The sequence below is a fragment of the Myodes glareolus genome, chromosome 3 (genome assembly GCF_982192425.1).
Source record: "Myodes glareolus chromosome 3, mMyoGla1.1, whole genome shotgun sequence".
Taxonomy (NCBI): domain Eukaryota; kingdom Metazoa; phylum Chordata; class Mammalia; order Rodentia; family Cricetidae; genus Myodes; species Myodes glareolus.
The window spans coordinates 84,310,494-84,337,829 of NC_142028.1; the positions used below are offsets into that span (position 1 = coordinate 84,310,494).

The following is a 27,336-nucleotide window of genomic DNA, read 5'->3' on the forward strand; positions in this document are numbered from 1 at the left end:
TCCCCAGCATGGAAACTACCCACACCCGATTACAGACAGGCCAAAGGGAAAACACTTGTGGTTTCGGGGTTGAACCACCCACCAGCACCTCTGTAATCCAGCATGACACATACAAGTCAGACTCGGCACGGACCTTCCAGACCATCTACTAGAACCCGACAGGGGAAGAATGAAGTGCTTCCGGTCCAGGTTCATGTAAGAACTTAGTGACCACAGCACCAGTGGAATCTTCCTGAAGCCTAGCCGAACCATGCCATTCTCCAGCTCTCCCTCCTCTGGGAGCACCTTCCACCTCCAGGTACAAGCTCACCCTGCCCTGCCTATCCGCCAGGTGCAGAGCACAGCTGAGTTCAGGTCTTGTGGCCAGTCACACCGAAGGGCATGGCCCAGTTCTGTTCTTCCTGGTTCTTAGTCAAGGGTCTGTACCTCCCAGAGCCTTTGTTTGCTAGCTAATAGAGAGGCCATAGGGAAATGAACCACTTCGCTGGCCTAAGGGAATCACATGGCTCCAGACCTGACACGTAGCATGGTTTCTCAGTCCACGCTCCCCTCTGGTTTACTGTGTGGCCTTAAGCTAGTTCCTTGGGGTCTCTTTGTTTCAGTAGATTCCTCACTGAATGGGACATTTGGGCCTACCTTCACTGACACGGCCCGAGAACCTGGTCTAATTCTGTCATCCTCTGTGGAACATTCAAGGCCAAGCACACGCTAAGGCCAATCGTTCTTCCCAGATTCATCCAAGGCGTGTTCGGTCATACTTCTGCTCTGGCAACACCTAACTTTTGCCAGTGTCTAGCACAGAAGCCCACACGCCCAGGCCATGAATCTATCCTTCCCTTGGGCGGTGCTTCCTGAAGCTCCGTCACAATGCTGGATTCCCGGCAAGGCACAAAGCTACTTGCTCCCAATGCAGAAGGTTCTAAGCCCTGGGCAGGGGGAAGGCAGACCTGTATCTGACTACCTGGTCTTGCGGATAGGTCTGAAGCACCCCAGCGATTTATTCATTTGCGGGTGCTCACTGTACCTACGCCCTATGTGCTGGGCCCTGTCCTTTGGCTCTTGGTTAGGACGTGGACTTAGAACCTGCTCACTGTGACCAACACTGAGGCAGGTGACTGCCAGTGATGAAGCCTAAAGATACAGGGTCTTAATGAGTCCTCCTACATCAGGGGTCTCAGCAGTGGGCTGGCCCGAGCCAGGTTTTGAGGGGTAAGGAAGCCCTTGCCTAGTCAGTGAACAGAAGGAAGGCTTCCCACGAGGTCAGGGACCCAGCAGCCTCTTCATGACATGCCTGACACCTGAGCCACCAGAGCCTTAGGGTACAAGACCAGGAGGAACTAAGACCTCCCTCCCTCCACCTCCCCAACCTCCCCTATTCACTGCCTGTGCCAGGGCTTCTCAGACTTTATCTACTTGCCACTTCGTCTGCCTGAGAAATTATTACATAATTCCAGGCACAAAGAGATGCAAAAGAGCGACGCAAATCAAACATTGACTGATAAACGGGCTAGAGGGGCGGCTTGCAATCATTGATAACTCCAGTCCCAGGGGAGCTGATGCTTCCACGGGCACTGCACACACGTGGTGCACAGACATACATACGCGCACATATAATAAAAATAAAGGAAAAAATAAATTAAAAACAAATCAAACATTTAATGTTAATAATAAATCATAAAAAACTTCATTTAAAAACAATTCTTTGGTTTACATATAAACTTACCATTTATTAAAGATGAAAGTGTGTTTACATACTAGTGAGGTGGATGTGTTTATCTTTATATAAGGAGTTCCTATATAAACATCTTCAGCGTGTTTTGACTTTATCACATCCCTCGCTAAAACTGCCACTTTGCATAACCAGATAGTACAAAATGGCAAAAGTATGTTTAAGGGTCATTTCAGAAATGGTTGGAAATTTTGTCCTAATGCCATCAAAATTCATCTAATATTTTTTTAATAGGAGAGAGTGCAAACGCTCTCTCGTTTTTTAAAAAAATGAAACAAGTCAGCAACTTACGCAGCAATTTTTAACATCATTCTAACACAGTATACTCCAAAGACACATAGCTTTGGTACGTGCTAGGAAATGACAGTAGGGAAATATTAAAGCATTTGCTTTCTATAATTAAACCACTCTGCTTCTGTAAAAGCAAAAAACTGTACACACATTAAAACTCTGCATTTTTATAACATACAACCGTCTTGAATCTGAACTGAGGTGTCTTGGGCAGCATTTGCTGGTGTTGCGTGGTGTGACGGCACAGCAGTGTAAACACACGTGTTGTGTATTTAGAACCAAAGTGTGCACACCCAAAACACCTCAGAGTCCTACATATTGGATTCCGAATTAATTTCTGATCACTGTATATTCAGAAAACTCTTACTATTGCCATTTCTCATAACCCCCACATTCGGCTACAGGACCCCCAGTTTAAGAAGATCTAGACAAGGTAAAAACACTACGTGATAACCCCGATTCCTGAAGATACTACATGCTTGAGTCACAGAACATGGCAAAATCAAGCCAGTACTCACCCGGGAATGTCAGCCCTACTGGCTGCTAGCGGAGAGTCATCATCAACCTTACCCAGCCGTGAAATCTAACAGCGGCAAAGAGGAGCAGTCAAGCCAAACATGCCCACGGGTGCAAAAGTGGCAGGGGTGCCACGGGAGGAAGTAACCACTTTCTGAACAAACACAAGAAGCAACCCATATCAAGCAACATTACTGGGACCAAAAGCCTGCAGCTACATAGGTCCTAGGTCCCAGGGAAGACGCTACTATTATTATTATGCCAAATGCCGGAGTGTCAGAGGGACCCCAGTGACTTATCATTATACCCACAGATTAGTGCTTCTTTCAGTCCTCATCAGAGAAGTGTCTCTCTTCCGCAGATGGCGGTTAATACAGAGACCCAGAACCCACTTAGGTGCAGAGAAAATGAGACTGTGGAATGCCCAGACTTTAACAGGACGTCTATGTCACACCTCTCCTTCACAGGCTCGGGGATCATTGCAGGATAGGAGGTAGAAAGACTGGAAAACCAAAGTCGGTGGATAACTGCTGGGTCCTCCAGACACAGCAGGACGGTTGTACATATGAGCTCAGAGCAGCTGTGACAGCATGTGACAGCATGCACAGGACTTGTACAATCCAGACACGACCCCAGCCTGAAGAGGGGAGACGAGCGTGGAGCCCGCCCCAGGCCAAGGAGCTACTGACCACTGATGGGCTCTGGGAGGCGTGTCTTCCGGCAGACCAGCTTCCCTCTAGTGGAAGACCAGATGCCCAAGAGTATATGAGACTTGATGTTTCTCAAAAGGACACAAAGTTGGATGTGTAGAAGTTGGGAGAACGAAGACAGTACGGTCAAAATACTCTGTATGAAACTCTCAGTGGGGGAAACACACACACACACAAACCCACTAAGTGAGAAAACATAACTGGAAACAGCAATTGGGATTTTTATTGTTGTCATTCTGAAGACAAAGGAGTCCGAAACTGGCAGAAGACAGAGCTGAGTCTAAGAAAACAGAGGCAGAGCAGGCCCAAGCATGGCCAGCCAGTCATTCATCCTCAGCAAGGCAGTTTCTTCAGCAGCAAGATGGGTGTGGTACCCAGGATCTCCACCAGGGGCACTGTACACAAAGGGCAGCATGGTTACCATAACACACTATCACAGCTGTGTTTTAAAAAGGCCTCCCCTCTCCAGTATCTGACCCGGGCCTCATAGGAGTCCAGACACAGATTAGCAGTCCAGTGTACACATGACAAATGTCACGAGTACTTACACAGCAAAACAGTGAAAAATCGGCCGTGAAGGTCCGGTTCTGCTCCCTCTGTCCCACCCCCCAACCTTATCCTACCCCATGCTGACTAAGACCCACACAAGATTAACCAGAAATAGAATGTGTGTCTATTCCTATCAACAGAGGTTAGGCCTCATGCTGTGCTAGGTCCTGGCCTCCGACAGCACAGAGACGGAGGAGGAGTCGTCCTGGGTCCCTAGAGAGGTAGACATGCAGTATGGACCACCACAGCCGAGAGGAACAGGGAGCTGTCAGAGGGCTCCACCCACCTGGTCATCAAGGCAACTGCCACAGACACTGCCCTAGGTTGCCCTGCTAGGGCTAGCTGCTTCTCACAGTGGAGAGTAAAGGATGACCAATAATGAGTAATGACAGGGGCCGACGGGGAGGAAAGGCCTGGGTAGGAGGCGGGCCTCACCAGTGAGTGACACGCAAGCAAACCTGAGTCAGCTAGGGCAAGCGGAGCTCAGAGAGGAGGCTGGGTAAAGGTCCTGCCAAGGGGACAAGCTCACTGGCTGACTCAGAACTGTGGGGCCATCGCAGCACACAGGCAGTGAAAGAGGCAGAGTGAGTGAGGACAGAGATGGGCTTCAGGCCGGCCTTGCTGGTCAGAGCAGAAGACAGGAAATCTAGACAGGGAGATGCTGCAGTATCTCCACGCAAGAACAACTTACAACTTACACCGGCAGCTAGACACAGAATGGAGGACACAGAAGCCCAAGCAACAGCAGGGAGCCCCTGCCAGCACCAGAACGGAGGTGTGGGGGCTGCACAAGCCAGAAGGTGGTGGTAGAGACACAGACCTGTGACCAGAGTCAGAACTGAACTCAGAAATCAGAGCTGCTGGTGTGGAGCTGAGAGACAGCCAGGTGACCCCGAGGGGGCAACAACGGACATGAGGTCACAGGAGATTAAGGCTGCAGCAGCCAGGTTCAGCAGCACGGACAGGCCAGGGCAGGGAAGGAAACAGGGAGAAAGGCGGCAGCAGCCGGGTTCAGCAGCACAACCGGCCAGGGCGGGGAAGGAAACAGGGAGAAAGGCGGCAAGTAGAGCATAACCAGGAATGGCCAATTCCTAACATGTCTGCGTGCTGAGGGAAAACTCAGTGGTAGGCATAGAGCCTATGATGGAACAGGGATGGCCCTGAGGACAGGATGCTGGGGCTGTGAATAAAGGAGTGGCCGCGGCAGGGAGGCTCTGCCTGGATGGTACTTGAAGTCCTGAGCTCACGCATTCAGACTGGGTCATTCGGGGTGATTTCCTCGTCACCGTCACTGTGTGACAAACTCAGTTGGTTCTAACCAGGGTGGCACAGAGACCTGGCCATGACTATGACAGAGTACTCAGACTGACGGTGGCTGAGAAGCAGGATTACAGTGACAGGGACTAGGCTGAGAAAGGAGGAGACACAGACTCCAGGAAGGTGATGGGTCAGGACGGCGGGCACTTTCATACAGGCAGACGGCGGCATGAGCAGGTGAGGAAGGCCTCAGCTTGGAAGAAGGAGACCAGGATTATACAAATGGTAACCGGACATGGTGGTGCATGCCTTTAATCCCAGCACTTGGGAGGTGTTTGAGGCCAGCCTGGTCTACAGAGTGAGTTCCAGGACAGCCAGGGCTACACGCACACACATACACACACACACACACACACACACACACACACACACACACACAAAAACCCTGACTATAAAGAAAGAAGAAAGGAGGGAGAGGGGCTGGAGAGATGGCTCAGTGGTTAAGAGCACTGACTGTTCTTCCAGAGGACCCGGGTTCAATTCCCAGCACCCACATGGTAGCTCACAACTGTCTGTAATTCTAGTTCCAGGAGACCCAACACTCATGGCAAAACACCAATGTGCATAAAATATAAATAAATAATTTAAAAAAAAAGAAAGGAGGGAGAGAGTGAAGGAGGGAGGGAGGGAGGTAAGAAATGAAAGAAAAGAAAGAAGGAAAAAAGAATTGTATAAATGGAAACATGAAGGCAGAGAATAGAGGAAGTGTGGTTTAATAAAACCCCAATATATTATATACATCAGCAGATGGAATGTAAAAAGGAGCCACATGAGACCAACAGGGTGATTTTGCAAATTGAAATAACTCAAGTGAAAAATTAAAATGGGAGACAGAGTTCAGGAAATTTTCAGAAAACAGATTAAAAAGACAAAGATGTACTAGGGGAAAGATAGGACAATTAAAAGAGTAATATAAGAAGCAAAATGTACAATTAGTGAGAGTTCCAGAATATGAAAGAGTAAAGGAATTGGGAAAGTTAAAACAAACAAACAAACAAAACCCGAAAGACATGACTATCCGGAAATAAAGGGCCCATTGAGCACCCAGCCCAGTCAAAGAAAAGCCCACACCAAAGCACATCATTGGGAAATTCCAAAACACCAAACACACAGAGTACTTAGAAACCTAAAAAACAGACGGGGTGGGCTGGAGGGCTGAAGGAAGGGCATAGAGAATCTGTACAGAGTCAGGAGTCCGCACAGAGCTGGGTCACTGGAATATGCCGGATACCATCTTCCAAATTCACAGGATCGGCTCCTCAGCCAAACCTCCCTGGTTTCACAGCCACGCTGTTACTTAACATTACTGGGTCTCGGTTTCTTCATCTGTCAAATAGGCATCATAACTGCCTGTACCTACCTCCTTCTACAGGTCGTGAGAATGAATTAATTCAGACAAAGTCACCAAAACAGTGTGTTAGCTCTTACTAACACTGTCAAAACTGAGGCCTTTTCAAAGACAAATGAGGAAAACATGCCATAGCAAACTGTGGCGCTAAACCAAGAGAAATGGAAAACACGGTGTAAATAGGTGTGTGTGTGTGTGTGTGTGTGTGTGTGTGTGTTTATGTGTCTCTTATATCTTCTACTGGGGAACTGGGGAAATCACCTTACACGGTGAACCCCCCACCCCAGTCCACACCAAGCAACATGTGCATGCACACACATGTCCACTTCTACAAGCAGAAAACCCAGACACTAGCAATGTAGCTACACTTCCCTACACTGAGCACACGGCAGAAGAGTTCATGAGCCCCTTTCCTGCCCTGCTCTTTCTTTACTGTGGACCACCATTTGGGAAACTTTCTATTTAATCTGGTCATTCGATGGCTGCACTTTCCCCTGTAGATTGTAAACCCTGGAGCCATGCCCATGGCCATCCTGGTTCCCGGGAACTAGAAGTATGTGTACCTCACAGCAGGTGCTCAGGGAAAATTTGTTAAGTTAAAAAAAATTAAAAATATTTGGTCAGAAATGATAACAGGCATATCTATAATCATAGCATTCGGAGGCACAGGATTGCCATTTCAAAGCTGGCCTGAACTACACAGTGAAACTGTGTCTAAAACTAAAAAAAAAAAAAAAAAAAAAAAAAATAGAAAACAACAAACAACCTTGGCTTTCCCACCTTCCACAGCACCGACATAATGCTGATTAGAACACTCCGATTAGGAGTCGGTGATATGGTTCAGTGAGTCAAGGTGCCAGCCACCAAGCCTGAAGGCCTGAGATTGATCCCAGGAACCGGCATGATGGAAGAAGAAAGCTAGCTCCCCACAACGTGTTCTGATCTTCACACACACTCTGTGGCACGCCCCTCCACACACACACTTACACACTCACACACACACATACTCACACACAGCAGTGTGCACCACTGGACAGCCTGCATTGCGCTGGAGGTGCCAAGCCTGCTTCTTTAACCTTTGCAGGAAATTCTGAGACCCACTCAGAATTCTTATACAAAAGTCTCTTTTCTGTTTCTATCACCCAGGCTACGTGACAGATAAGGAACCAATATCCAAAGATCCTGCTCAGGGAAGACTGGGGGGGGGGGGGGAATAAAAAACCCTTAGAGAAATCCTTGAGACCAGATGGGGATACAAGAGAGAGAGACAGGACATCTGACAGGGTGATGGAGTAATTAGGGGGAAATGCAAGACCACGCAGACAAGAAGGAAAACCAACAAACTTGAATATGAAAGGTCCTACCAGAAATGACAGGCTCCCAAGGTGCACGACCTGATCACTTGATTGACAGGTCCCAATGAGAACAGGCTCAGATGCACTGTCACTGCCCTGCCCACCCCTTCCCGGTCCCCCTTTGCCTCATCCTCTTCCCACCCCTGTACCTATGAGAGTCTGGGAGTTCCCTAGATGCTCTGGGTCACTCTCAGCTCTCAGAACATCTTTAGTCCCAAGGACTTTCCGTCCTAAGAATGGCCTCGGTTTAGTAATTAAGATGTCCCGCACAGATTAATAATCTCAACTCCAAACCACTTTCCGCTAAGATCTTGAAGCCAGGCAGAGAACGGGCTGTTCCAGGTCTGACTGTCCACTGAGCAGCAGGCAGAGTTGTCCTCCAGATTGGAGGACACACACTGTGCCACTAGGGTACTTCTGTGAGTTCCTGGGTCAGCAGACAGCTGCGACCACCTCTTCCGGCCTCTTCTGCTCGGCAAGAAGCCCTCTGGAGCAAGGTGGGCTTGACAATGACCTCTGCTCACTCTGCTAGAGTGGCCCCAACCACAGTCTCTCTCACTACTGCCACACATGGATCCACCCACCTGTCCCTCTGTCCCTCTGGCATGCTGGCCATGCCATGTTCCCTGTGTGGTCCTCATACAGCCAGTCCCTTAAGCTTCATGAAGAAGTAACCCTTCTGCCACTTGGCATGAGTAGAAAGACACATCCCTGCCACATGCAGCCCTCCATAGAAAACCCTCTCCTTGGACTCTTTCATCTCTATCCTTCCTCCCCCAGTGCATACTGGGCAATTCTCTCAAACCAGAGTTGAGTCCCACTTCAGAATAACGCAGCCAGCAGCAGCATCATGCCTGCTGTCCTAGGGATCTACCAGACTCAAAGAGACAAGCTCTCATCACACACAGCCCCAACTAAATACACTCAAAGCCCTAAGCCAGGGAGGAGGCAAGGGCCAGCAGGTGGAAGACTGGGGCTTGAGAGAATTAAATCTTCAGAACTAAATCTTCCTCAGCTGCGGCGGAACTTGAGCAGTGAGGACCACATCGCAGCCAAGTCTGTTTTAAAGAGACCTAACCCTGGCCCACTCGCCAGCCCTGTAACCCTGGAGGAGCGGCTCTCCCTCTCGTCTGTTCCTTCACCTGCAGATTAGAGATAATGACAGGTACACCACGGACTGCTGGAGGAAGCAGAGGAATGGTGTGTGGGATCCGCTGACTCACTATGGGAGGGGTCCCTGTTAACAGTTTCATGACCCGAGCTGATATGTATGGGGGAAAATGCTAGAAAATAACTAAATGAATCCAAGGCCGAGCCACCATGCCACACGAGCTCGCATATGCTGGTGCCCCCTGGAGGTAGCCCTCACTGCCGCCCCAGCTGAAGGCTGCCTCTCCGAGGGGGGGGGGGCTGTGTCATCGCGCTGGCTTGCTTCTAAAGCTGTGTTTGGCATGACTTTGCTAAAAATAAATTTTTTATTTTAAAACATTAATAAAACAAGTTACTGCAAATAGCAATAACAACAAACAATGGGACCTGGTGAGTGACAAAACAGAAAGCAACGGAGACACCGGCTAAGGAAAGTCCGGGCAATTTAGCTATAAAAAGAATTTTTGATGTGTTTCAAAACATCACAAAGAACTCGCTGAAGCAGCAGACTCATAAAAATGTGGACAAAACGTCAAGAACAGGCTTGCTCTTCACGATGGAAGAAGGCTTATTTATTTATTTATTTATTTATTATTTGGGTGGTACTGGGGCTCGAACCCGGAACCCCACATATGTAAGGCAAGCACCCTGCCACCGAGCTACTAGAAAGCAAAATATTCAGCAAGAGAGATAGGAGCTGTGAAAACAGACTCGATGTCGGCTCCGGCTCCGCCATACTCGAAATCAGACCCAAGTCAAATGAAATGACAACCAGATGTCATTCCCACCTTCAAATGAGGAAAGGAGTTCTGAAGCCCAGGTGAGGATGCAGGCGGCATGTTCTCTGAGAACGCATTATCTGCAGCTGTGAAAACTGACTCGCCTGTAAAGGGTCCCCTCTCCTAGGAGCTACTACCCAGCAGCCCCCGTAGCTCCCCTGCAGAAAGGACTGCTGCAGGAAGACGTGCCCTCCGGCTCTGGCTCTCTATGCTAGCAGGCAACTGTAACAACCATGCGTATGTAATTCACATACATATGTTTGTTTTCATGCACAGAAGGTAGCTCTGAGAGGCCACAAACTTAAGATATCGCTAGTTTGGGGATGGGGTGTCAGACACAGGTGAAAATACAAAGAGAGAGAGGCTCCCTGAGGACTCTTTCGGAGATTCTTTAATGTGTCACCCATTCAAAATAAGCTAATCAATAAAATTTAACACATTTCTGGATGTTTACCAAGAGTTTTAATAACAAGAAAATTAGCATGTTAGAATGTTAACTTTACAAGTAAGTGTTTAAGGCTATATTCAGGATAGATATACTAATTTAATAATTAGACATGAACAAAACTGAAAAGAAATATACAAAACTGTAAGCAATAGTCACTGTAAGGAGTGGGAGGCTAAGCCAAGAATTGTTTGACATCTTTCTACAGCTTCCAAATTTTCTGTATTACTTAAATGAGCGGAAAAATAAGGATTAAAAAATTAAATTATCTTTAAAAGGTCAGTCACCTCCCAAATAAGGATTAGGAATAAGGCCAAGCAATTCACTAGAAGTCGGAAACGAGGATAAAACCAGACCCCACCACTGTAAGTGCCGGTCATTCTCATCTTGGGGGCAGGGTACAGAGACCACCACACCCTTCGGGCCGCTTCCCTCCCACCAGAGCCTCTCTAGGAAGCCTGGCCCGGTCTCTCATCACTATAGTTCCATGAACTCTGGGAGCAGAGCACACAGAACCTAGGACTCACATCTGTGTCCCCAACAGGAGCAAAGCTGGTATGTCCCCCTGCCCACCTTAGCGAGATGTTCCTCAAGCAGAGCCCAAGCACACAGAGCTTCAATTATGAGAGAGCATCAGGAAGTAGACAATAAAGAGAGAAAATTTCAAGACGAAAGCCTAGTGCAGCCCGGCAGAACCGCCCAGCGAGGTCCGGCAGAACCGCCCAGCGAGGTCCGGCAGGACTGCCTAGTGTCATCCGGCAGAGCTGTCTAGTGTAGTCTGACTGTCTAGCCAGCCCAGCAGAGCCGTCTAGCACGGTCCAGCAGAACTTTCCTGAGTGGTCCGGCAGAACCGTCTAGCGTGGTAGGCAGAACTGTCCAGCGCGGCCCGGCAGAACTGTCCAGTGCGGCCCGGCAGAACTGTCCAGCCCGGCAGAACTGTCTGCAAACAGGAAAGCATTACCAAATGGCACTGTCCATCGTGCAGCCTCCAGCCTGGTGCCTACTGAGCACTGGAATGTAGTTAAAACAATTTAAAGACTGCATCGTTAACTCTATGTTATCAATTCAAATGGCTGTAACTATTCTTAAGGAGAAATAAATGTATATCACAGGGTACTGATGATATTCATCAAGAAGATCCTTTTTATTTGTTATTTTATCTATCTATCTATCTATCTATCTATCTATCTATCTATCTATCATCTATTTATTTTGGTTCTCAGAGACAGGGTTTCTCTGTGAAACAGTCCTGCTATCCTGGAACTCACTGTAGATCAGGCTGGCCTCAAACCCATTGAGATTTGCCTGCCTCTGCCTCCGGAGTGCTGGGATTAAAGGCGTGAGCCACCACCGCCTGGCATGAGGATCCGTTTTTTAAAAAGGGCGCTGGAGTGGCTGGCAACGCCCAGTAAATGACAGCACTAGAATACTGAAAACGCCAGGTACGGTGAGGAGGGTCTGTGCCTGCCTGGCCAATATCAAACATCGGCAAGCAGCTCTTCTATATCCCCGGTGTACAGCACCCAAAGCAGCTTAAATAGCAAGAACTAGTAGGGGTTAGAAGGAGGGGGCGCTGGTGGAGGTAGCCCCCAATCCAGGACAGGCTGTCCTGGGTGTGTTCCACCTCCAGCCTCCAGCAAAGGACCGTTCTGCAGACCCAAGTTCCCACTTGTCCTCAGAAGGCCCTCTCTGAGCTCAAGCCTCCCTCGCCTACTGATCCCTCCCACCCTGACCCCCACTGACCTTCCCCCACGCTCTGTCAGGGGAGCCAGCAAATATGTCCATTTCATGCTGAGCAGACCAAGGCTGAGGTCATCGTCTGACAGCAGTGAGCGGACGGAAGTCTTCTTAGGAAAGAAACTGAGAAGAGAGCGCACACAGAGCTGGGACCCTATGTGCCGAGGAATCGGCAATACTCACTCCCTATGCACCTGCCCTCCAGGCTATGAGCTCTGTTAGTCCACCAGTGTCCACGGTTAGACCTGATACCTGAACAACAGGTATTCAAGGAGAGTAAAGCCTTGAACCTGCTCAGGAAGCACCCCCTTCACGGAGAAGAAACGATCACCCTGCCAGCATCCTGTAGGATTCCATCCTGAACCAGCTCCACCAGTGAGGCGGAGACACGGAGACACACTCACCCCAGGCCCTCTCCCTCAGGAGCACCCTGGGAAAGAAAACCTGGAGCTCAACAAGACTGCCTCTTCCTGGGAGAAACACCAAAGCATGGCCAGGAGAGGAGGGAGGTCAAGTTTCCCCCCAGTTAAAGGGGCAAGTTTCTTGAGGATGAGGAATGAGACTAAATAAGAGACACCCCCAGGAGGCAGTCAAGGGGGAAGAAAGACAGGTCAACCTGCAGCCCCCACTCCACTGCTTTGGGGCACTTGGCCCCTTTGGCCCATTCTTCTATCTGTAAAACGAGGGGGATGACACTCACCTCAGCCTCAGGAGAGGCAAATGAAGAGAATGGAATGGCTACAGAGAAGACTTACTCCCCGCAGGGATTGACAAATGCCATCCTGTCAATAGCACAGAGGCAGGCCGCACAGGCCTGTGAGGAACAGAGAGCCCTGGGAGCACCTTAAACACGAAAGGAAGAATCAAGAAAGTTCAGCAGGATGCTGAAGCCAGACAGCAATTCCCAGCTCACTAAACTGAGGCAGGGGCAGGGCGGGCGGGGGGGTATCTACACCTCTGGAACCCACCCCATAACCAAGCCCCTCCCTTCCTAGGAGACATCAGTCACTACCCGCTGCATGTGCGTCTTGGGCTGACCCGAGGCCAGTACCTGTTGTCAAGTTGAGCTGATGCCACCCACACCTACATAAATGAAGGATTGCTATCCCTGACCATTCTCCACCCCAATGTAAAACCTAGATACCAGCCAACCAAACCTGTGTCCTCCACAGTTGGAAAGCCAACCCTAACCAGACTCCTAATTGCACCAAGAAAGACGGCAGAGTAAAGGTAGACCATCGCAGTGTGGAGGAGACAGCAGCAATCGGTCAGCCTAGGAACTAGACCTAGATCTGCCCCTCAGAGAGACCCAGATCCACACCTGCTCAGCAACGGACGCACCTGCAACATGCTAGTCCCACTCCGTAGGTCTTCTCATCTCACTCCAAGTCAACTCTCTAAACAGAAATGGTCTCCACTTAACAGAGGAGGGAGACGGAGGCACGGAGTCCAATGAACCTGTATAATGTGTAGTTCTGACTCCAAAGTCCCATGGCTACCTTTCTCCAAGTAACATGACCCCTCTTAAACTTATGTGGCTATAAAGTTCACAGTAGCACACAGAGAGGGGTCAGAAAGCCATCACCATCCCAGGAGTGCTGTCTCAGGGGCGCTACCTAATTCCTGCCTGCACTGGACCTAAGTTTCATGTGGAGACATCAATCATCATCCACGCTGGCAGCGTCTGAGAGCCGCTATCATTGATTACAGGTCTCGGTTCAAATCCTAATCTGAAATTGTTCATCTTAGGGAAATCAGGGTCACATGTGTACTAACCACCAATTCTCTGCTCATGTGCACATACATGTTTATGTGAGTGGGGGTGCATATGCTCACACATAGAGGCCGGACAGTCATGTTAGGATCTTCCTCTATTGTTCTCCACTTTTTCTTTTGAGACAGGGTCTCTCACTGACTCAACAAGATTAGCTGACCAATGAGTTCCTGGCACAGAATGGAGTCCTCTACCTGGCCTGTAGCCTGGCCACTTCAGAGACTTGCAACCATAAAGTCCACCACCCCTGAAGTCTGTGGGTCCCAAAAAGTAAGGGAAAGGGGCAGCCCAGAAGAGCAGGAAGACTCGCCAAGGTCACCCAACAGATCAAGACAGAGCTCACTGTGAAGATCTTAAGACGACACTAGAAGAGAATAAGACTGTCTGCCTAAGAGGATCACTCAGCACCTCACTGGATCACCAACATGCAGAGAGCATTTGCTGGGGACTGGAGAGATGACTCCATGGTTAGGAGCACTGGCTGCTCTTCCAGAAGACCAGAGTTCAGTTCCCAGCACCCACATAATAGCTCACGAACCTCCTCTAACTCCAGATCCAAGGGATCTGGCACCCTCTTCTGGCCTCCTCAAGTACTACACTGACATGCACATACACATCAATCAATAATAAAATCACTCTTTCTCACAGAGGACCTTTGTATGTCCGTCCTTAGAGAAAGAAAACAGGAACACTGAGCACTCTTGTTCACAGTTCAAGACTCCTTGAGAGCAGCAACTGGGTCACCATTTTCCAGTTTCTTGATCACCCATCCTGAGTTGGGTCTGTGTTTAGCATCTGGGACACAGGGACAATGAGACTCCATCCCTGTCCTCAAATTCACCTAAGTCATAACCGCCACAGAGTGTGAACAGGTCTAGGCAGAAAGAGGGCTGGGAGAAAGAGGCTTCCGTGATGAGGTGGCTCCTAAGCTGGCAGGAAAGATTAAGTAGGGTCAGCATGGTAGAAAGGAAGGAGGCAAAGCCGCTCCCAGAGGTCCCCATGTCATTTACAGCAGGAGCCATGGGGACAGAAGCTGTAATTATTAGTGAGCATTCATTAGGAGTCCGTCTGCTTTATACACTTATACTTGTGATGACCCATCACCCCTCATCACAGCCTGCTAAAACTGTAACTGTCATTATCCCCCAATTTATGGACAGGCGTGTTGAGATCACCAAGTCACGATCTGAACCTGGTAGCCTGTTCCATATCATGCTCCTCAACCAATAACTCAGACACTCCACGAGCACTTCAGGTCAGACCTAGCGCTGGGCACACGCATACAACAGTGAGCATCTGAGCACTCTCTAATTCCTCCCTTGTACCCCAAGACAATTTAAGGGTACACAACAACGAATAAAAGAACTTTGTGGTTTAGAAGGAAAGAAGGGCAGAGAAAAACTCCACTTAGGGATACGCAAAGAGAAAGTCTGCAGTGCCACGGAACTAGCCAGAGATGATGTTGGAGCCAGCCAGCAAGGGCCCTTTCTTCCCACTGACTGGAAGGTCAAGATTGTTAAAGCGTCCGTGAGGACAGTCTGCAGGACAAATCTGTCTGCCCAGATAGATGTCTGTGTTGTTCTGCTCGGAAAACACTAGGCGATGTTAAAAGAGCATGTAAGATTAGGCTACACCTAGACCCCATTAGGCAGCAGCTCCATCGGCGGGCACTAGCTGTCTAACTACGGGTACACTCATGTCTAAGAAGCCTGAATACCCTTGCCGCCTAGGCCCGGCAATATCAGAAAGGTCTTAAACAAGAAGTTCCGAGGAGTCACAGTCCAGGATGTGGGCTCTCCATCCATCCCTGGGCCCCCACCCCTCCTAGTGCTGCAGGCTGCCTGAAAGCATCCCCTCTGCGGGCCCCATGAGAAGCTACACTGCGGACATGGTCTCACAAAGCGCTACGTAAGTACAAATGACTGTTTGATCAATCATTTGGCCTCAGCGTGGGATTTGGTTGGAATTAAAGCCATCTGGCTGAGGGGGGGCCAGAGAGAAGGGAGACAAGCAGGCGGGAAAATGACCCGCCCCCTCCCCCAAAAAGCATTGTTAAAATATAACGGGGGAAACCAGTAAAGTCCCTGCTGTTGTTTCAGCCTAAGCCACTTAATCCTTCAGCACATAAAGCGACTTCTTTTATGACCTTTTCCCTTTAAAAAGTAAATCAGAAGACGCTGCCTTGAACTCAGATATCTCTCAAACACGCTGCTCACCCCTCCCAGAGAAATATCCTGTTTCATAACCCTTCCTCGAGACACTTGAAACTGCGGATCACTAAATGCCTTGCTTTAGGCATCTGACATTCCAGAGAATTAATATTTAAACTTATTATAGGAAAAAAAAAGAATTGAGTTTGGTTGAAGCATGAAATATTTAATAGTGTGTCCAAATTAGAACCCCTATTTTGTTTCGCACTGGAAATGCCAATGATATTACCTGGGCTTTGCACTCAAATGGGATAAAATGCACAGCGGTATTAAGATAAAAAGACACATTTTCAGCCTTTTCCTCTAGAGGAGGGAGGTGAGCCAGGCTCACCGGGGAGTGGAAGCCGTCCAGTTTCATTTTATAATACACTTAAAATCATATTATCATTATCTGCCCTGAGGAGAGCAGGGACAGCACCACCTAATCACAAAAGCTACGGCAAAATCTCAACTCCACGGAGGCCCGGCCCAGCGCTGGCGCCCTTCATCTGGGGACGGGCTGACGCTCGCCCACTTTGCTGTGCTCGCTTGGACAAAAGTATTAAGTGGTTTGGGATAAAAATTAAGCTTCAGTTGACACAGTGGATCCTGGCAGCCTCTGCCGGCACGTGTAATTTATTTACAGGGTTGGAAAGTCGGCAAAATACATCATCAGCTCTTATACAAACTTCTACTAGGTATTAAATACCCAGCACTCAGAGAAGTAATTCAGACGGTCCAACAGCGTTCCAAAGTAAACCCTATCCCCAGCCCTCCCGAGAGCTTAAGACAGCAAATGGGATCTGTCTTTCTCAAGTCGGGCTCAGGGTCCTTCTCGGTTTCTTTCTAGAGCTCTATTTTCCAGCAATTTAAAAACAAAAGCAACTGCGTCTAAAAACGTAAGGTGGTGGGCGGCTAAAAAGACACAAATAGGAAAAGCAGGAGCCACACCCCTGATGCCGCTTCGCACGCACGCTCCCTTTCAGAACCAGTGTCAACAGGGAACGGGGAAGGCTCTTGCAGTTCCAACCCCGAGTAAGTGGGGCGACCCTCTCCTGAACATATGGTACAAGGCCACACTCGGCCTGGAAGGAGACCTCTGCGCTTCATCTGCCCAGCTCATCACTTGACACAAAGGATCCATTTCTAAAGCAAATTCTCACGATCAGTTAGGTCCCCGGTGTGCCCACCCTGGGAAGCCCATCTTTATCTTACCAAGTGCTAAAAACAAAAGGACTGCTCCCCAGATCCCTGAGCCACTGGCCTCTGCAGAGAATTCCTCCACACCACGAGATGGCCTCCGCTGGGGGCTATAACCTGCAATAACCCCTGGGTGGGGTGGGAGGGCGGGGTCCTGCCCCTGCTTCAGAGAAGTGAGCCTCCATGGCCAGCCTGAGAGTCCTCACAAGACCCCAGCTTCCTGAGGACACAATCACACTGGGAACCCATCTCCTCCCAATGTCGCAGTGGGGGGAAGGGGTAGAGAGCAATGCATAACCAAGCACAGGTCCCTAAAACCTCACGTTGGCCTGCTAGCTGAGAACTCAGTAAGGGGGACCCCAAGTTTTATAAAAGCTGTCCCGACAGTATGTGCTTTAGGGGGAAATACTGGCCTTGCTTTCAGACAATATGGTTCAAATGCAAGGCTTGCTACATTAGACAGGCACTTTCCTTAGCTGGTTCCTCCATCTGCAGAATTTAAAGAACGCCTCTTTGCTTTTCACATAGGGATGCCAGACATGATTAAATGCACTCACAGCTGTGCCACGTCTGGCCCTGCACACAGTAGGCGCTCCATAAAGGTGTAGTGTGTATCCCTTTTCCTTCTACATTCACCTTCTGCGCTCAGGACTTAGAAGGCCCAGCCAAAAGCCCTAGTCTGGCCTAAAGATAAATAGAGACTATTTCAAAGCCCAGGATCCTCCCAAATCTCTCGCTGAGGTAATGTGGGGTCCTGGGGATTTAGAGCACAAATGGGACAGGGATCATCCAATGGAACTGTTCCCCTTTCACAGAGGGGAAACCAAGGCAGAAAGCAAAAGGCCTAGTCCCTGTGCATCAAAGTTCTACTATGGCTCCAGGCAGCTCAACCTTAATCACCAAATAAATTCAGGCCCTACAGGAAATGCATCCTTCAGTTCACAGGCTGAAGGCTCCTCTCCATGCATCTGACTCAAAACACAGCTCATAATGCTAACACAGTCCTCCCGCTCTGCCGGAACCTTCTGAAGGAACAACGCTTTAGAGTTTAAGGGGGAAGACAGGAAAGGAGAAAACAGATGCGTCCAGTGACTGGAAACTGTAAGACCCCGGTTAGGGCTGCGCTCTCTCCACCCCCACCAGCGCAGAAGCCTGTTTTCTTTCGGTTTCTTATAAATAAGGCTTTGGGAGACCCGAGCAGCCACCAAACAGCCCCCTCCTCTTCTGCCTTCCTTACTCAGTAACTCAGCTGTCAGGGCCCGGACTTTGCTTCCAACGCTGAAGACTTTTTTTTTTTGATTGTAAACTATTAATTTGGGCAGCGGCAGTTGACAAACAAGCAATCCATTTTCAATGGCCAGAATCAGGAGCACCGGGAATATGACGGAACAGATACTTCACAAATCTGGGGGGTTGTTTTTGTTTTTTTCTTGGCCTAGAATCACAGGCTGCGTTTGTATTATTCAGTCAAACTTTTCAAAGTCCACCGCAGTTTGTTTGATTTCTTTTCTCCCTTGAATCGAACATTTTGTGCTTTTTACACACAAGAATAAACTAGTCCTTACCCAAAGACACAGCATGATTCTTTCGGCCCAAACTAATTGCCACTAAAATCTAGTCTGGGGGAAAAAATATTAGCAAACCACGGGTGGATCCTTTAACTTTGATTTGTGTATGTGTGTGCATGCGCATGCTTTGTACCCCTGTATCAACATCAAAATTCCCAAGAAAATTCTCTTCTTTAAGCAAAAGCCATGCATAGTTAGTGATGGTCAACTTCTAAATAAAGTTTGTTTGTTTGTTGTTTTTTCTTTCTAATCCTATCCAAAAAAGGACAGAAACCCCTATTCCAAACTTAAGTTTCTCCTCTCCTCTAGGATGCTGGCCAAACTCCATGAAATAAAACTGAAGAAAATGATAATTATGCAAACTCCAGAGCAAAGAACATAAGAGTATGGCTTTTAAATGGTTCATGCACTTAGGCCCGTAATGGGATTTTAACACACTTTAAAAATAAGCGTGCTGGTCCACTTCGCTTCTCACGCAAATGAAATGCGGGAGATGAGTCACTGAGTCGGGGTGATTTCCTTTTCAAACGTGTGGAGAAAAACCACAGCATAGAAAAAGTCACAACGACAGAGCAACACACCCTATCAGATCACACAGCCACGAGGGTCCTGCAGAAGCAAGGCCCCAGCTAAGGCACGATCTTAGGCGGTGGCACCCTCTTCATTTTGCCAGCCAAGTCTTAACAGCTTCTAGAGAGGCTGGAAGGCAGAAAAGGGAGAGAACTTCTAGCTGCACGGAATTTGAAGGGAATCTTCGGGAATTACATTTCCGCTACACGTCTATAAAAGATTTGTCGGGCGCATAACTCTTGTGACTGTAGACGCAACATGTTCCTATCTAGCCTCTCTCTTGTATACCCACACACACACTTGTTTCTCTTTGTCTCAGTGAGCCTGACATTTGGCCAGCAGGTTTTCTTCCCCCTTATTTGAAACCTCAAGCACTGAAAAAATTTGGATCTGATTATTTCCGGATCCCAGGACCAGCACTTTAAAATGGATGAAATGCAAAGCAAATTGCCCACCAGAGCCAGAGGGGGAAAATGCTTTAAAAATAACTTACACCTTCCTATTACAGATGTGCTGGCCTTTCCTGACCTCCTTGGAACATGCTGGAAAAAAAAAAAAACTCAGCCAGATAGCACACTGAAACCATCACGCCCCACTGCACATCAGCAGCCTGACGTCCGAACTTGGCCTGTAATGGCTTTGTTGTTGTTGTTGTTTTGTTTGTTTGGGGTTTTTTGTTTTGCTTTTCAAACTACTGGACTGACCGCTTTTAGACATGTACAACCACGATATGGGGACTGTTTGTATTAACGGCAGAGTTCACATTTGTGGTGATCGTCAATCTCCCCTTTTGCTTGCTGTGTACGGGACACGGTAAAAAAGGGCCTAGGCCCACTGAGTTGCTATGAATTAAACAGTACCATCATTACCCGGTTGGGGCAGATGGAATCATCTGGTAAACTACAAAGTCTTCTAGACATGGCGTGGTGACGATTACCAAGTCCCAGACATTTAAGACAGGAGACATACAAAAAACAAATGCAGTTAAGTCCTCTGGGGCTGTTTGGAAGGCCCTACTCACAAATGCCAGCTCTAAACTCAAGTGTGCACATGGAGACGGGACACATTTCAGAACTATAAAGTCCTGGAGTTGGAGGCCTCAGGAGCTGCCATTCACCGTCCGTAGCTCTGAGCAGAACCCGGAACCTGCATGCACTAATCTATAAAAAAGGAGTCAGTCTCCCGAGAGTCAGTGTGTGCCCCATCCAATACAAGCACTCCAGAGATCTGTTCCGTCAGAAGAGTCCACGAGGCAGGCAAAGCCAGACGAAGGAGAGTGCAAGGCTACATTCTGAACACTGTGAAGGCCCGTGCAGAGTAGGCATCACCGGCCATGGCCTCCGGGGCAAGTCCAGCTGTTTTCCTTCTTTTCAGGTCTTACAAAAAAGTGTCAAGTGTTTAATAATAATTTTAAAAATGCAGGGTTTGGCAATTTGGCCTTCTCAACTGTTTGGAATCTGGGTAAGTGGGACTTGGTCATAAACAGACAATGATTCTTATCACAAACGATGACAACGTTAGTCCATGATGTCACCCCATGCCTAGTCCCTCCCGGTCCAGACCTGGAAATATTCATTAGCTCAATCCCTTCACGTGCTTAAGGTCTGTCCAAGGCAATACGCATGCCATTTGAACCCTGACCCCACACCAAGCATTGCAGTCTTCTCTCGCTTCACTGGGTAGCAGGGGCCAAGGAAGACCCAAGACACAGCACCTCTTGGCCTCTCCTGGGCAGTGCACCAGAATTAGTGCCCTTCACATTTAACACTAAAAACTCAAAGCTTTTTCCCTCCTCAATCTGCAGCCTTTACCTCCAGTATCACTGTCCCTAGCATGGTGCCCTGCGACTTTTTCCATTTCTACAGCATCTTTACCACCTGTTTTACTGACCCTGCGATGGACATTAACTCTCCCATGCAAATAAAAATCCAGAGGCCGAGAGCATCCAACACATTACTGTCTCCATCCTAAAATGCTCTTGTGCTAAGTCAGTCTCAAGGAGGAAAGTGGAGGCTCAGAGCGGTGAGCTAACTTCCCCGTCATCCCACCCATGGCGGCTGGTGTCTTAGCATTTCTAACACAGCCAATAAATACGCTTCCATTGGTATCTCTGCCAGTCTGTTTCTAATAAGCCTGAGTGGATGGGGCTGGGCGCCACACATTCAAAGGGTTGGAGTGGGGCGGGGGATGTTTTGGCAGGAGGAGGCCTCGGAAGAAGGTGTCGGTTCCTCAGTGATGCTCCTAGGAGGACATCCTAAGGAGACTTGGGTGGAAGCTGCTCTTCTCTCAGACTGCCTGGCCTGACTCTGAAGAACCTGCAGACAGAGTTTCCTCTCTCTAACCGGAGTTACGCCAGAGCGCCAGTTCCCAGAGCTGTAGATGCTACCCCACCTGTAGGCCTCAGTGTTCTCACCTTTCAAATGGGTGCCGTCTACTCTACCCCAACAGCCCCACAGCTGTGAAGGAAAACAATTTAGAAGCCACTGAGATATTTTAACCAAAAAGACCAGGTTAAGGTACCAAGAAAGGGTTTGTTTCTCCCATCGTTTTTACCTTCCCTGTCCTTTCCAAATGGAGCCCTGACTTTAACTAAGACCTTTTATACAGGGGCAAGGCGTTGTGGGTAAAACACGATGGAGGTTGGGAAGGATGGAGGCAATAGGCAGAGCATCACGTGCAATGCTTCCAGTCAACAATGAAACACGGGTTGTGTGAGCTACAGCAATCAGCAGGGGCTGTGCGGGACTTGATTTGCAGATGACGGGCACCAGTGCAAGAAAGGACCTTTAATGGAACCCAGCAAGTCAGAAAGTTCTCTGTAGCAAGCATTACTCACACACACACACACACACACACACACACACACACACACACATTTTTTCTGTTTAAGAGTCCTCAAATATGCATCCTAGCAAAAATATTCTATAAGCATTTTTCCCGTATCCATTCTCCTCTTAAAAATGATTCCTCTTTGGAGAAGAGACTGAAGACAAGAAGGGCCTCTCCCCTACTAAGTCAAAGAGAACCCTCGGCACATTTCTTCTTCCAGCCAGGCTGGGACCGGGTGCTGAGCTGATGCTAAGAGGGTCCTACGACTAAAAACACTGACTTTGACTTCCTTGCAAACCACCTGGGAAGAGAATCAAGAGGTCCTGGGGTTGACATAATCAAACCCCAAAGCTGCTGGATCGGCCAATGGGGAATCAAAGAGCAGAACGGTGCATCCCTTAACAGTCTCTCTAATGTCTGGTTAATTATCTGTTAACACGAAACCTATACATAACAGGCCAGTAATAATTAACTATGATTGGGTGAATATGTCCAGGCGAATACCAGCACCTGTCCCTGAATTTGCCCATAGCGGGTTCTGGGCTTGCCTTGCTTGGCTTCATCAAGCAAGCACAAAAAAGCCATTTCTGAGTCAACACCTGGCCCAGACTGGATTACAGACTCAGAAAAACGTCTGTCAGGAGTCACAAAATCATAATAAATTTCTAACTTGACAGATGGGGAAACTGAGGTTCCTACGGGAGAGATCCTACTGAAGTCCTCTGTTTTCTTTCTTCCTTTCTTTTTAAGAGCTATTGGGACAGTTCAAAACATGCCTTCAGCTGTTTGGAAACAGTTACTAGACACAAAAGTTGATACACTGACGTACAATAAAATTTTGACGTTTCACATGACATACAAAAGCAAAATTATGTAATGTAAGCTTCCTATATACACATTTCCTCCCAAAACGCGCCTATTTGGTTAAAATTGGAAGCTTCCAGGCATCGGCTCAGACTGACAGGCGAGTCCCAATCAACTGCAGAAATACTGAGAACTCTTAAGAAAAAGTTCCACGAAGTTCTCCAGACAATCAATCCTTAAAGAGCCAGTGGCAGCAGCGCAGGCACAGCAGCCAGAATGGACTTCTGCATGCCCGCGGTCAGCGCATTGGTGTTGTCGGACTCACCCTTGCTGCCGCCGGCCTTAGACACGCCATAGTCTGGAGGGCTCCGGGGTCGGAGAAGGTCGTGGGCGCGTGGTGGTGGCACGGGCAGCCGAGGCAGTAGGTCTCGCGGGTTCCCGTCCCCGCAGCCGCCGCCACTCACGGCAATCCTGAAGGCCATGTGCGCTCCCAGGCCGGCGGGCCCGCGGCCCGGGCCGGGCGCACCAGGGGCCTCCTTTGGCCTCTTGTCCGAAAGTGCCTCGGCCACCTCGCAATGCATGGCGCCGGGGCGGGGCGCACAGCTGGGGGTCGCGCCAGGCTCCTGCGGAGGAGAGAAAGCACCGGGCTTTAGAATGCGGGAAGCTGAGTCCTCCGTCCCGGGACCACAGTTTGGGCAGTCATGTTCTACTTAGTCCTGATCTCTAAAATTTGTCAACGTCACACATCAACCCCATCCCTGAGCCACCTGACCCCGCGCACTGTGGTCGTCATCCTCTCCCTGCCATCGCCCTGGCCCCGCACGTCCCGGAGAAGCCCCCGCGCCCTACCACCTTAATCTGCTTCCACCCAAGGGTCAGCCCTCTTCGGACGAACGGCAAAGCCAAGGCCTGGGGTGGGATGGGAGCGCCTGTCCGGAGTTCCCTAAAGGGACAGGGAGAAGGGCAGCAGCTGGGACTGAGCAGGGTTCGGGGAGAGCCGGAGTGGGTTCAGATGAGTCCCTAGCCGCGCACCTCCAGGTGCTCCAGGGCAGGCTGAGCAGAGCCGGCGCACTGCACACGCACGGCCGCGGGTTGCAAACGCAGATCTCCCGCGAGCCCCGTCACTCGCCAGAGGCCAGCTGCAGATGAGCGCTCACACCCACTGCGCGAGCCCACAAAGCACACCCCATAGACACACATCCCTGAAACCCGGCGCGCGGGAGCACGCACAACCAGCGTCGCCCACGCACGCCGGCTCCCACGCACACTCGCGCCGGATCTATACGCACTCCGGGACCAGCCATGCCACACACTCCCATTCACCGGCTCACACTCCGCAGCGCCGAGTCTCACGCCGGAGCCACGGCATCATCTCCAGCATCATTCCCGCGAGAGCGAGGCCTCGGGGGCCCCCAAACTCGCCTCGCCCCTCGGCGCGCCCCGCGCCACCCCAGAGCTCGCGAATTTGGACGCCGCTGGGTCCCGGGTGCGAACCGCGCCCCTTCTCACCTCGCCGCGGGCGCAGCGGCTCGCGGGGCGCACAGCACGGCGCGCCTCCTCTGGCGCCGCAGCCCCCGCAACCGCCGCCACCGCCACGGCCGCCGCGTCCTACGGGGCGACACCCCGGGGGCGGGGCGGCCCGCCGCTGCCCACAACCGCTCGGGCCGCGACTCTCGGGGGCTGCTGGACCAGGCCAATGGCGGCGCGAGGGCGTGCCGCTCGCCTGGGGGCCTGGGCGGGGCGGCGTGCGCCTGGGCTGAGGTTTTGACAGCGGTCGGAGCCCGGCACGCTGGCTGCCGGGACTCTGCTGGACCTTGCGGCGCCGGGAGGAAGAGGGCAGGGACCCGAAGGCAGAGCCAGGGCAACCTGGCTTCGTCCCCTCCTAGGCGGGGTACTGCTTCTCCCCGGTAAATGGGAATGACAGTACCTGCTAAAACGGAGGTAACTGTTGCAAAAGTGCTTGACAAGTTATTTTGTTTTGTTTTTGAAGACTCTAACCAGCTCACTCGAAGAAGTCGCACAGATTTCACGGCAAGTCAATAGGAAAGCTGGGATCCGAACCCAGGCCTCAAACCACGTTCTCAAGATTTTACTTCTGTGATGTTTTGTAGAAAGAAACGAGGCGGGGTGGGGGGGGGCGGTGAGGGTGGATCTCAAAGTTCCCTTTTACCCGTTCCTTGCTTCGTCCTCTCTCCCTCATCAGGGTCTCAAGGGACCCTGCTCAATGTGTAGGAAGAGCCCTTATGAGGCTCCATAGTTATTGGACACAGTAGCTCAGCTCTCATCTCTAAGCCTTGCAAATTGGGGAGTTCATTCAGGTCTGATCTATCTTCTGGGGCTTACTGAGGATCCAGGGGAGCCTCAAAATGTTTCTACATACTGTCAACACATCCCATGTACTGATGACAACCACCAGTCCAGAGGGTCTTGCCTGGCTTACTTAAACGGTTTGAGAATGGTCTCTGGCCTTAGTCTTAAACTGGAAAAAGTGTGAAGCTCCTGCAACGGTCCAGGTTCAGACTGGGATTCTACACAGGAAGATAACCCAAGCAGCATTTCCAGAATCTTGGTAAAAACAAGATTTTCCAGCCACAAAATGTTAACATTTAATTTCTGATACTTTATGTAAAGACTTACAAACAGCATGGGTAATGGGAAGCAATGTGATGTTTTACTTAAGCCCACCCCCACACTCATGGCCAACCGCAACAGGGTAGGGTGTGGCAGAGCAGGCTTCCCGACTCCCACACCAATGTCTTTTACCACTTACATTACCAAGGGCAGGAGTCAGCCGGCTATGCAGGTAATGCGCAGGCCCAGGGATGCACAGGCACCTCAGAGGTCTTGCCTCTTCCTGGGAATTTGTCGCTTGTAAGACAGGATGGAAGGAGAGTAGAAAGGAAGAATAGCTCAGCAGCTGGACACCCAGTACTCGAGCCACCCCCCACTTGTGAAGCGTGGGTCATGGCTCTGACCAACAGGCACGTGGCTTTAGACAAATGGTGCCACTTACTTTATCCCTCAGAGAGCAAGAAAGCTGGAAGTTTTGGCTTTGCCTATTCTGCCCCACCGTGAGGCCAGGAGGTGAGTTCTCTGCTCCCTCACATACACCACCCCACTACACACACATACCTGCAACACACACACTACACACACATACTCCCAGCACACACACACACACACACACACACAGAGAGAGAGAGAGAGAGAGAGAGAGAGAGAGAGAGAGAGAGAGAGCACTGTACATTTAGTTCATACTGAAAACATTTGCCAGATGAGTCACTTAGCTAACTGGACAAGCAGGCGAAAGCTCTCCGAATTTCCCAACACAGCAACTGCTCATTTCTTACTCTTTTCTGCTCCCCCACCTTGGACTCGCTCTTGGATTTGAAGCAAGGAACCTTGTAAGGGCTCACAGATCTGCCACAGCAGGTAGGCAGGCGAAGCAGTGGGCTGACTGAGCTCTCGGTTCTGAGGACCTCTCAAACAGTACGTGTGGATGTGCAGGTCGGATAGGCTTCTGCACACTTTTCTAGAAGGGATTAAAGGGACCTGTTGCCCGTGATTAAGGGTCGAAAGCCACAGGAAGCCTGCACTTTTCATTTTTAGACTTCTCTAAATACTAGTATTTTCTAACAAGGTACACTATCTCTTTACCTTTCCAGGGGTATAACTGGTTATGGGGTGGATGTTTGGCATTAACACTCATTAATATTTGAATCAGAAAGAGCCCACAAAAGCAAACCAAAACCTACTACTCCCGGCAGCAAGCTAGACCAGGGCTTCTCTAAACTCCCTACTTGGGACCCCACCTCGCCTGAGAAAGACTTACACAACTGCAGGTTCATGAACTTCTCACACTAATCATGTTTCAATGCCAGGCCATACACAATCTGCCCACTGCATACCCCCATCTGGCTTCGTCCTCCAAAGCAAATGCCATTTTCCTTCTCTTATCTTGCTGTTTACTATGATGCCCCCCCTCCAGGTGAATGACCCTTGTCAAGTCCCCAAACAAATCTGAGCATCATCCCAGGCCCCTCAGGTATGATCAATGCCCGGAAAACTCCCCTCCTCCCCATCCTAGCTATATTTCTTCCTCTTCTTCTCGGTGCTCCATTCTCCTCCTCCTGAGAAGTCGTCCTCCACAGTGGTTTCCCCATCCATCCGAGATGCAGATCTGGCCATGGAGCTTTCTCAGTTTCAACTTCACCAACAACTTCCAATGGTCTTAAAAATAAAATCAAGGGTTTTTAAAAATTGATTTATTCACTGTATGTGCCTGAGTGCTTTGCCTGCATGTATGTATCTGTGTACCGCACGCATGCCTGGTACCCCAGGTTTAAAAAGGGTCTCAAATCTCCTAGAACTGGAGTTAAAAATAGTCGTGAGCCATCATGTGGGTACTGGGAACTGAACCCAGATCCTTTTCAAGAACAGCCAGTGCTCTTAACCACTGAGGTATCTTTTCAACCCC

General features: G+C 49.6%; 1 protein-coding gene across 1 annotated transcript in view; it reads right to left on the bottom strand.

Moving 5' to 3' along the window:
• Glis1 (GLIS family zinc finger 1) overlaps positions 1-23,461 on the bottom strand; it is a 188,756-nt gene extending 165,295 nt beyond the window's left edge. The window contains exon 1 of the mRNA XM_085686366.2: positions 23,185-23,461. Coding sequence (XP_085542492.1) covers positions 23,185-23,440 — 256 coding nt within the window. The 5' untranslated portion in view covers positions 23,441-23,461. The remainder of the gene's footprint in view (positions 1-23,184) is intronic.
• Positions 23,462-27,336: the final 3,875 nt, after the last annotated feature.